Genomic DNA, 12,151 nt, shown 5'->3' on the forward strand with positions numbered 1-12,151 from the left:
TTTAAGTATATATGTTTTTTTAAAATCATTCTTTTGTGCTTACTATGTTCATATTAGTCTTACGTTGGGATTTTGTTCCTGTGGATTAGATGATTGGTGGGAAATCAAATTAACTAGCTAGCATTAGGTATCCTACTGGAGACTGGCGGCTCTCCATTGCCAGTGTGCTGGTAATATTCCAACACCCAGCGTGAGGATCTGTGAAATATCCCTGAGCAACCAGTAAATTTGGTTGGTTGAAAGGTGGGGTTGGCAGGGATTGTGGGGCTTAGCTTTGAGGCCTGTCGACCAAGGATTCTGTCACCTGTACAAGGCTGCAGGTTTGCTGCCACCACTAAATTATTCTGTAGGTGTTGGACAATTGATGTCAAACGGATCAAAAAAAAGGTCTCAATTGATTATCTTGCTGGCAGCAGCTGAGATTCCAGGATCAGGCCTTTCCTCCCCCAACTTGATCGAGGATAGTTTTGTCCAAAATCTAAGGGTGTTCCTGCCCAATTCTCCAGTACTTCCATTTTTGATGAAAGGAATTAAATTTTTACCTCTGGTTTTTATTTGGATGAAGTGTTAAATGCAAGATGCATAGGTGGCAGATATAGTGGTGCAGAAGGATGTGAAAATTTCTATTTCTCTCCCTTTCAATCACGGTAGAATAACAGAAAAGTTGCAGCACAGAAAGAGGCCAGTAAGTCAATCTCAAGGTTACAGCAGGGGCCAATTGGTCCCCGGTGTCTTTGCTAGCTCTCTGAAAAAGTAATTTCTTTTCTCTGTAGCTCCGCAAATATGTATTTTGACATAGTTCCCCAATTTTCTTCTAATGCCTTGCTTGAATCTGCCTGTCATGGTCTCTGATTCCAAATCCTAACCAATTGCTGCTCTTGAAATTTTTTCAAACTTTTTTTTGTTTGTGAACTCTACTTATCCCTTCCAATGGGAAGAACTTCTTTATCCTGTCCAAGACCCTTATAACTTTGAAGACCACTGTCAAACCTCCTCAATGCTCTGTTCAGAAGAACAATCCCACTTCCTACAGTCTATCCATGGGGTGGCACAGTAGTTCAGTGGTTAGCACTGCTGTATCAAAGCCAGGGACCGTGTTCGATTCCACCCTTGGAAGTTTGCACATTATCTCTGTGGTTTTTCACTAAGAACTCCGGTTTCCTTCCACATTCCATAGTTGTGCAGCTTAGGTGGATTGGTCATAGTAAATTGCCCATAATGTCCAGGGATGTGCAGGCTAGGTGGGTTAGCCCTGGAGAATGGAGGAATAGACTAAGGGGTGGATCTGAGTAGGATGCTGTTTGGAGACTCAGTATGGACTCGATGGGCTGAATGGTCTGTTTCCACACTGTAGGGATGTAACTGAAATTCCTCTATCATGAAGCCATGCTAATTAATTTTTTTTTCTGCACTCTCTAAAACTTGCAATCCTAAAATGTTGAGGTTGAACCATTGTTTTATACAATTTTATCAAGAACTTACTTGACAGTCAGCTCTCCTTGTTCCAGTTACCATCAGCATTGGGAGGGGGTGAATGCTGGAAGTACAAGGAGTTTATTTTGGAAAACTGAAGAATCTGGAAAGTAGAGAAGTGATGAGACAGATGTAAGATGTTTTAAGGAAACCAGGGTCAGACCAGCAGCATGTTCCAGATTCTGATTTTAAAATAATCATGGTGTTAACAGCTCAAATACAACTCACTTTATATCACTTCATATACTTGATTAGAAGCTCTTGTGATGCAGTGAATAATGTCCCTACCTCTAAGGCAGAAACTCAATGTTCAAGTAACAAGTCAGGACTTGTTGACATTTTGAAGAGTATTCATAATGTGGCTAGACAGGTTAATTATCAGGATTATTTTTAAATTAGGCGTCTGGAATAAGTAGGTGTGTTTGCCTCACCCTGGCTTTCTTCAATCTCACCTTACATCTGTTGCATTATTTCTCTACTTTCTGACACACCTGGCGCTAAGTTGTACAAGAGGGTGAATTTGCTGGTCAATCACACGCAAAATGTAACAGCAAACCACCATTACAATAATTTGCCCACCAGCATGAAGCATTCCCATGGAAATCTGTGGCTCAACCTTCATAAACAAGGACAGGAACTGATTATGAATTAAGTTTTACTTTCTGTGATGCTTTACTAGCAGTTGTTTATCTGTAAACTTCATCTGAGAAATGTTCTTGGCTTTTAAAATGTTTATCCATAGGAAGTGGAATGCTATGCTAACTTAAAAGATTTGCTAAAGCATGTAGTGCAGTACTTATCTAAGTAACTGTAGTCTTCAATTCTGTACAGTGCAACAAGATAACCTGGGTTTGATAAGAACACCACCCAAGATACACAGATGTTACTAAATCCTTCTTAACTTTAACACACACTTTTCTTCACACCATCACTGGGTTCTGTTACATTTCCTGCTTTTATTGTGCTGCAGCTTTTGGTATTTGTTCTTTGACATGTGACCTAAATGAATACAAAATATTTGCTGCAGGAAAGAAAAAATCATCAATTTGCTGAATGCATTCTGCTCTTCCTATTTTAAATAGTCAGGTTTAAGTTTTCTGATGCATTTGTGATTTTTTTTTAAAAAACTGCTTTGATACGTCTCTCATGTTCAGTAATCGTCCATGATTCAGTTTGGTAAATTGTTTTATTCGTTCACAAAATGTGAATGTCGCCAGCTAGGCCAGGTGTTATTGCCTATTGCTAATAGCCCAAAGCCAGTTAAGGGTCAACCACGTTGCTGCAGGCCTGGAGTTACATGTCAACCATGCCAGGCAAGAATAACAGCTTCTCTCCCTGAAGGACATGAGTGAACCAGACTGGATTCTCCTGACAATCGACAATTGTGTCATGGTCATCATTAGACCTTTAATTCCAGATTTGCATTGAATTCAAATTTCACCATTTGTCATGATGCGATTTGAAGCTGGGTCTCTGGTTTAATTGTGTGGCAATACTAGTAGACCATCACCTGTGAAAGATTTGGGAACATTTTGTTTTGTTCGTGGAATGTCAGGTTGGCATTTATGACTGTCATGACAGCATGGAAACAGACCCTTCGGTCCAACTCGTCCAGGCTGACCAGATATCCTAACTTAATCCAGTCTCATTTGCCAGCACCCGGCCCTTCCTAATCATATACCCATCCAGATGCCTTTTAAATGTAATTGTACCAGCCTCCAACACCACCTCTGGCAGCTCATTCCATACACACACCACCCTCTGCATGAAAAGGGTTGCCCCTTTGGTCCCTTTTATATCTTTCCCTCTCACCCTAAACCAATGCCCTCTAGTTCTGGGGTCTCCCACCCCAGGGAAAAGACCTCGTCTATTTACCCTATCCATGCCTCTCATGATCTTATAAACCTCTATAAGGTCACCCCTCAACCACTTCCACTCCAGGGGAAACAGCCCCAGCCTGTTTAGCCGCTCCCTATAGCTCAAATGCTCCAACCCTGGCAACATCCTTCTAAATCTTTTCTGAACCCTTTCAAGTTTCACAAAATCCTTCCAATAGGAAGGAGACCAGAATTGTGCGCAGTATTCCAAAAGTAGCCTAATCGATGCCCTGTACCGCTGCGACAGTACCTCCTAACTTATATATACAATACTCTAACCAATAAGGGAAAGCATACCAAATGCCTTCATTATTCTATCTACCTGTGACTCCACTTTTAAGAAATTATGAACCTGCACTCCAAGGTCTCTTTGTTCAGCAACACTCCCTGGGGCCTTACCATTAGTGTATAAGTTCTGTTAAGATTTGCTTTCCCAAAATGCACCAAAAAATATCTAAATTTAAACTTCATCTGCCACTCCTCAGCCCATTGGCCCATCTGATCAAGATCCTGTTGTACTGTGAGGTAACCTTCATTGTCCACTACACCTCCAATTTTAGTGTCATCTCCAAACTTACTAACTATACCTCTTATGTTCACATCCAAATCATTTATATAAATGACGAAAAGCAGTGGACCCAACACTGATCCTTCTGCACACCATTGGTCACAGGCCTCCAGTCTGAAAAGCAACTCTCTCTCACCATCCTCTGTCTTCTACCTTTGTGGGGGAGCCAGTTTTGGATTGGGACGGACAAAGTTAAAAATTGCACAACATCAGGCCATAGTGCAACAGATTCACCCGGAAGTGCCAACTCTTGGAGTGCCACTCCCCCATCATGTACCTGATGAAGGAGCAGCACTTTGAAAACCAGTGCCTCCAAACAAACCTGCTAGACCACAACCTGCAGTTGTGCGACCTTTAACTTCTACCTTTTGAGCCCATTCTGTATCCAACTGACTAGTTCTCCCTGTATTCCATGCCATCTAACTTTGCTAACCAGTTTCTCATGAGGAACCTTGTCGAACGCTTTACTGAAGTCCATATAGATCACATCTACCGCTTTGCCCTCATCAATCCTCTTTGTTACTTCAAAAAACAGTCAAGTTTGTGAGACATGATGTCCCATGCACAAAGCCATACCGACTATCCACAATCATTCTTTGCCATTCCAAATACATGTAAATCCTGTCCCTCAGGATTCCCTCCAACAACTTGCCCACCACTGATGTCAGGCTTACTGGTCTATAGTTCCCTGACTTTTCTTTACCACCTTCCTTAAATAGTGGCACCATGTTAGCCAACCTCTAATCTTCTGGCTCCTCACCTGTGAATATTGATGATATAAATATTTCACTTTTGGAAAATTGTGTGCAATTCTGGTCTCCCTCCTATTAGAAGGATGTATGCAACCCGAAAGGCTTCAGAAAAGACTTGCAAGGATGTTGACAGGGTTGTAGGGTTTGAGTTTTTAGGAGAGGTTGAATAGGCTGGGATTTTTTTTTCACCTGGAGCACCTGAGACTGAGGGGTGATATTATAGAGGTTTTATAAAGTCATGTGGTGCATGGAATGGGTAAATAGACAAGGTCTTTCCCTGGTGTAGGGAAGTCCAGAACTAGAGGGCATAGGTTTAGGATGAGAGGGGAAAGATATAAAAGGGACCAAAGGGGCAAATTTTTCACACAGAGGGTGGTACTTATATGGAATGAGCTGCCAGAGGAAGTGGTGGAGACCGGTACAATTACACCATTTAAGAGGCAGTTGGATGAGTATATGAATAGGAAGGGCTTACAGAGATATGGGCTGGGTGCTGGCAAATGGGACTAGATTAGGTTAGGGTATCTTGTCGACATGCATTGATTGCATTGAAGAATCTGTTTCCCTGTTGTATATCTCTATGACTCAATGAAGTAGTGGTATGTTGGGAATATTTATCACAAGTGACCTCCAAGAGACCAGGCTAATGCAGCTGGTGGAATTTAAATTGAACTCAAAATCTGGAGTTGTCATAAACTTCAATGGTCATTTATTGGGCCGGTGACGGCCTAGTAGTATTGTTGCTAGACTGTTAAGCCAGAGATCCAGATAATGCTCTGGAGACTAGGGTTTGAATTCAGCCACGGCAGTTAGTAGAATTTGAATGCAATTTATAAAATCAGGAATTATTGGTTTAATTATGACAATACAACAATTGTCAATTGTTGGAAAACCCATCTGGTTCCCTAATAGCCTTTAGGGAAGGAAATTGCCATACTTAGCTGGTCTGGCCTATATATGACTCTACACCTGCAGCAATGTGGATACCTTTTAACTGGCCTCTGTGGTGGCCTAGCAAACCACTTGGTCCACGGGGCAATTAGGGATCGACAACAAATGCTGAAGACATTCCAGGTAAGAGTAAAATGAAATCAATGAGACATTTTATAAAATTAATCCCATTGCATCATCGCATCTTCCCCAAATACTCCCCATGACGTCTCCCAAAGAGTGGCCTTTTTGGTGCCAGTGGCACAGTTATGTTAATTATACCGCAGCTGGATTACTCTGTGCAGTCCTGGTTGCCACATTAGAGGAGGGATATGACTGCATGAAAGGGAGCAGAGGAGATACATCAGGATGTCAGTAGAGCAATTCTGCCCTGAAGAGATGAGATACGTGCAGGCATCATTGATGATGAGCTGGCTCAGGACTGATGGACCCTTTCCAAGCCATAACCTTTTTTTTCTTAACTATTCAAAATGGCTCGTGGTGACAGTAGCAAAGTTTTCCAATGTGTGTTATTGTTTTTCTCACTAAATACACATAACAATAAAATTGTTAATTCTTTAGATAGCTTTCTTTGCTTTAAGGAAAACAATACTACCCTAAGAGGGATTCTGATTGAGGTGTACAATGGTCTGAGGGGCAGAGACATGGAGAAGCTTTTCACTTTAGTGAGGAGTTCAACCATCAAGAGAGATTGGATGTAGGTTTGCTCGCTGAGCTGCAAGGTTCATTTCCAGAAGTTTCGTTACCCTACTAGGTAACGTCGTCAGTGGACCTCAGGCAAATGACATCAACCAAAAGAAGCCCAAACATACAAATAGCAAACAGGAATTTTCAGCATTGCTTTGCCTGAGGCCCACTGAAGATGTTACCTAGCAGGGTAATGAAACATCTGGAAACTTAACTTTCCAGCTCAGTGAGCAAATCTACATCCAAAACCTCAACCTGACCTACAAATCTTCTCAAAACTCGATCAGGGGATATGTTTTAAGATGAGGTTTAAAGCATTTTGAGGAACTGTTTTTAAAAACAGAAGGGTATCTGGTATTTTATCTTTGTTGTATTTAGATAAGCACCTGAAATGCTGTAAGCATACAAGGCCAAGGCCTCTTTTGTTGCTGTGATGGTGTCCTTGCCTCTGAGCCAGAAGCCCTCTAGTTCCAACTGCTTCAAAGGTGTGTCATAATACAACTGCACAGATTGATTAAAATTATTAGAGCTCTAATGGCATAGTGGTAGTGTCTTTATCTCTGGCCTCCGAAGCCCGGATTCAAGTCCCACTTGCACCAAATGTGTATAATAATATTTGAAAAGGTTGGTTATGAAAATATCTACAAGGCTATAAGCTAAGTCCTGAAAATGGGATCTGAATAAATAAAAATGATGACTGGCAGGACAAATGGTGTTGGTGCTGTAAAATCTCTATGATATTGCTAGTGGAACTTTTAAAATGATCAACAGAATAGTTCTAAAAGAAGTTGGATTCTGGAGAGAGAGAGAGAGTGACAGATACTACAAGGTTCTTAGGTTTTTCCAGCACTTTGCAAGTGTTTTTATTTCATTCTCCAATGTTCTGCTTACAACAGAATAGGGTTGCCAAGTCTTAGTGGTTCTATTCCTGGAGGAACAGTCCCATCACATAAGGAGATTGATACAGTGCCATACAACAGACTTGTACGGAAAGTCATAGCTCATACTACAAAAGGGAGAGCTACAACACGAATATAAAATTGGCTGAGTGATTGGAAACAAAGAGCATCAGACACTGGATATTTTGAGCTGGAGGATGATTTGTCCTGGAATTCTCCAGGGTTGGTAGTGGATCCCTTGATTTTCCTGATGTATAATAATGACCTGGAGCTTGGTATGCAGGGGACATTTTCCAAGTTTAAAGCTGACACTAAACTTAGAATTGTAAACGGTACAGGAGAGAGTGTGACATTGATGTGTGCTGGAGTGGATGGATCGGAAAGAACTGAAACTTGAAAGGGTTCAGAAAAGGTTTACAAGGATGTCGGCAGGGTTGGAGGATTTGATCTATAGGGAGAGGCTGAACAGGCTGGGGCTGTTTTCCCTGGAGCATCGGAGGCTGAGGAGTGACCTTTATAGAGGTTTACAAAATTGTTAGGGGCATGGATAGGATAAATAGGCAAAGTCTTTTCCCTGGGGTCGAGGAGTCCAGAACTAGAGGGCATAGGTTTAGGTTGAGAGGGAAAAGATATAAAAGAAACCTAAGGGGCAACTTTTTCACACAGAGTGGAACATGTATGGAACGAGCTGCCAGAGGAAGTGGTGGAGGCTGGTACAATTGCAACATTTAAGAGGCATTTGGATGAGTATATTAATAGGAAATGTTTGGAGGGATATGGGCCAGGTGCTGACCGGTGGGACTAGATTGGGTTGGGATATCTGGTCGGCATGGACAAGTTGGACTGAAGGGTCTGTTTCCATGCTGTATATCTCTATGACTCTTTAGGTGGCACATGAGAGGGTCAATGTAGAGAAATGTGAGGTGGTGCACTTTAGAAGGAGGAACACTGAAAGACAATATAAAACAAGAGGTACCAGAGTATGGGGGATTATGTTCAATGATCATCAAAGGTGACTGGACAGGTGGAGAGAGGAGTTAATAAAGAATCTGGTGTTCTCTGCTTTATTATTTCGGGGAATAGAGCATAAGAGGAGGAAGGTGATGTGGATCTTGTGAAAAATGTGAATTAAATTGGGTTAGTGTTACACGAGTGGTTCTAGGAATGAGGAACTTCAATTAAGAGGCTACACTAATGATGTTTGGAGCAATTCCATGCAGAGAAGGCTGAGAAGAGATTTGATCAAGGGCTTCATAATCAGGAGAGGGGCTGCCCCTGCTCCCAGAAGGAACAAGAATGAGAGGGCATAGATACAAAGCGATGTGGAAAAGAAGCGTATACAATCCATGGACAATTAGGGTCTGGAATGGGCTGCCTAGAAATGAGGTGGAAGAAGTTCAATTGAAGGAGTGAATAATTATTTGAATAGAAATGGCGTTTGAGCAGATTAACACAACATTGGCTCGAGCTGTCAATCAGCAATGACCCTAACTTTGACCTTTTGAGAAATCTATTCATTTTACAGGAACCCTCTGCTCCTGACAGGCTAAAGGCCTGACCCCTGACCCCCCTGACAGGCTAAAGGCCTGACCCCTGACCCCGACAGGTTAAAAGCCTGACCCCTGACCCCCTGACAGGTTAAAGGCGTGATCAATAAGACTCAGCCCCCACCGACTGTATATGACGGAAGATTAGGGAGCGGACTGCCGGAAGGAGCCGGGGGAAGCCGATCCGAGGCGGTGCACCGCCGGAAGGAGCCGGGGGAAGCCGATCCGAGGCGGTGCACCGCCGGAAGGAGCCGGGGGAAGCCGATCCGAGGCGGTGCACCGCCGGAAGGAGCCGGGGGGCGGTGGTTTTGTTTGGATGGAGAGGCGGGTGGCGACAGTGGCGGCTCCGGTGCTCGCCCTTCAGTGACGGGGATGGCGGCGGTGGCGAGTGAGGCGGAGAGAGCGGTCCTGGTGAGTGAGGGGAGAGAGAGATGGAGACAGACCCCGCCATGGGCACAGACCACCCACACACACACACCCCAGGGGGTATGAGGGGGGGGGGGGCTGATACCTGCCCCCCCCAGGGGGTATGAGGGGGGGGGGCTGATACCTGCCCCCCCCAGGGGGTATGAGGGGGGGGGGCTGATACCTGCCCCCCCCCCCCCCCCAGGGGGTATGAGGGGGGGGTCCTGATACCTGCCCCCCCCCCAGGGGGTATGAGGGGGGGGTCCTGATACCTGCCCCCCCCCAGGGGGTATGAGGGGGGGGGGTCCTGATACCTGCCCCCCCCCAGGGGGTATGAGGGGGGGGGGTCCTGATACCTGCCCCCCCCCAGGGGGTATGAGGGGGGGGGGTCCTGATACCTGCCCCCCCCAGGGGGTATGAGGGGGGGGTCCTGATACCTGCCCCCCCCCCCCACAGGGGGTATGAGGGGGGGTCCTGATACCTGCCCCCCCCCCCAGGGGGTATGAGGGGGGGGTCCTGATACCTGCCACCCCCCAGGGGGTATGAGGTGGGTATCCTGATACCTGCCCCCCCCCCAGGGGGTATGAGGGGTGGGGGGTTCCTGATACCTGCCCCCCCCCCAGGGGGTATGAGGGGGGGGGTCCTGATACCTGCCCCCCCCCAGGGGGTATGAGGGGGGGTCCTGATACCTGCCCCCCCCCCCCAGGGGGTATGAGGGGGGGTCCTGATACCTGCCCCCAGGGGGTGTGAGGGGGGGGTCCTGATACCTGCCCCCCCCCCCCACAGGGGATATGAGGGGGGTCCTGATACCTGCCCCCCCCCCCAGGGAGTATGAGGGGGGGGGTCCTGATACCTGCCCCCCCCCCCCAGGGGGTATGAGGGGGGGTCCTAATACCTGCCCCCCCCCCCCGGGGGGTATGAGGGGGGGGGTCGTGATACCTGCCCCCCCTGGGGGGTATGAGGGGAGGGTCCTGGTACCTGCCCCCCCAGGGGGTATGAGGGGGGGGTCCTGATACCTGCCCCCCCCCCCCCAGGGGGTATGAGGGGGGTGTTCTGATACCTGCCAACCCCAGGGGGTATGAGGTGGGTATCCTGATACCTGCCACCCCCCAGGGGGTATGAGGTGGGTATCCTGATACCTGCCCCCCCCCCAGGGGGTATGAGGGGGGGGGGGGTTCCTGATACCTGCCCCCCCCCCCCCCCCAGGGGGTATGAGGGGGGGGTCCTGATACCTGCTCCCCCCCCCCCAGAGGGTATGAGGGGGGGGTCCTGATACCTGCCCCCCCCCCCAGGGGGTATGAGGGGGGGTCCTGATACCTGCCCCCAGGGGGTGTGAGGGGGGGTCCTGATACCTGCCCCCCCCCCCCACAGGGGATATGAGGGGGGGTCCTGATACCTGCCCCCCCCCCCCCCCCCCAGGGAGTATGAGGGGGGGGTCCTGATACCTGCCCCCCCCCCCCCCCCCCCCAGGGGGTATGAGGGGGGGGTCCTGATACCTGCCCCCCCCCCCCAGGGGGTATGAGGGGGGGTCCTGATACCTGCCCCCCCCCCGGGGGGTATGAGGGGGGGGTCCTGATACCTGCCCCCCCCTGGGGGGGTATGAGGGGGGGGTCCTGGTACCTGCCCCCCCCAGGGGGTATGAGGGGGGGGTCCTGATACCTGCCCCCCCCAGCGGGTATGAGGTTGGGGTCCTGATACCTGCCCCCCCCAGGGGGTATGAGGTGGGTATCCTGATACCAGCCCCCCCAGGGGGTATGAGGTGGGTATCCTGATACCTGCCCCCCCCAGGGGTATGATGGGGGGGGGGTCCTGATCCTCCCCTCTGGGGGTATGGGGGTGGGTCCTGATCCCCCCCCCCCCCCCCCATACCACCGGAGGGGGGGGGGGGTGGTGGTTCCTGTAATCCCCCAACCCCTGGTGGTATGGGGGGGGGGGGGTCCTGGTACCCCCCTCAGAGGTATTGGGGTGTTCCTGATACCTGCCCCCTCCAGAGGGTATGAGGGGAGGGTCCAGATACCCCTCCCCCCAGGGGTATGAGAGGGGGAGGGTTGTGATACCCCCCACCCCCTGGGGTATGAAGTGGGAGGCTTCCTGATACCCCCCACAGGGTTATATGGGGAAAAGAGAGTGATTGAATACAGGGTAAAGCCATCCACATGGAGAGCAGCTACAGGATTGGTGTGGGCAGGTGTGTGGGGTGCTCTAGATGACAGGAGGGATGTTTGGGAGTGGAATTGTGAGAATGGGATGGAGTTCCTGCAGGATACTGGGTGGGAGGAGGTGTAGTTGAGAGTCTGTGGATTTATGGTCAATGTCTGCCTGGAGACTGTCACCGGAAATGGAAATGGGGAGGTCAAGAAAGGGGAGGCAGGTTTCCGAAATGGGCAGAGTGAATCTGAGGGCAGAGTGGAAGGTGTGGGTGAAGTCAGTGACCTGCCCTGGTCCAACCTGGCTGCAGGATGCTCCATCGATGCAGTCATCGACGTAACAGTGGAAGAGTTGGGGCACGGTCCTGTTTAGGTACTGAAGAGGGACTGTAAGACGAAGAGGCAGACGAAGCTAAGGTCCATCTGAGTGCCCATGGACGACACCTGGATTTGGAGGAAATGGGAAGAGTTAAAGGAAAAGTCATTACGGGTGAGGACTAGTTTGGAGAGGTGGAGGAGGGTGTTTGTGGAGGGGGACTGAGTGGGTCTGTTGCAGAAGAAGAAGCTGAAGGCCATCCTTGTGGGATATGAACATGTTTCAGGAGACATTCCACTCCCAAGTATCCCAGGTGTCCACCTAGTTTTAACAATGGGCTTTTACTCCACTCTGTCATCCAGACAGCCCTCCAGCACATCTCCTCCATTCCCCACTTCACTGTTCTAACCCCATCCCATACCCCCCACCCCATACATCCCCCCCCCCCCCCCCCCCCCCCACCGCAACCAATATAGATGCCAAATCGCTGGCACACCATCCCCCCTCGCCTTGATCCAGGGCCCCATAC

The 12,151-nt window shown here is 48.5% G+C and overlaps 1 protein-coding gene across 2 annotated transcripts in view; it reads left to right on the plus strand.

Moving 5' to 3' along the window:
• Window positions 1-9,015: 9,015 nt before the first annotated feature.
• rogdi (rogdi atypical leucine zipper) overlaps window positions 9,016-12,151 on the plus strand; it is a 33,560-nt gene continuing 30,424 nt past the window's right edge. Inside the window, exon 1 of one of the 2 annotated variants that reach the window (XM_072560031.1) lies at window positions 9,016-9,165. In XM_072560031.1, coding sequence (XP_072416132.1) covers window positions 9,127-9,165 — 39 coding nt within the window. In that variant the 5' untranslated portion in view covers window positions 9,016-9,126. Of the gene's footprint in view, window positions 9,166-11,180; window positions 11,797-12,151 lie in introns of those variants that run through there. The other variant, XM_072560030.1, reaches the window with a different exon arrangement.

This window comes from Chiloscyllium punctatum, chromosome 40, assembly GCF_047496795.1.
Source record: "Chiloscyllium punctatum isolate Juve2018m chromosome 40, sChiPun1.3, whole genome shotgun sequence".
NCBI classification, from domain to species: domain Eukaryota; kingdom Metazoa; phylum Chordata; class Chondrichthyes; order Orectolobiformes; family Hemiscylliidae; genus Chiloscyllium; species Chiloscyllium punctatum.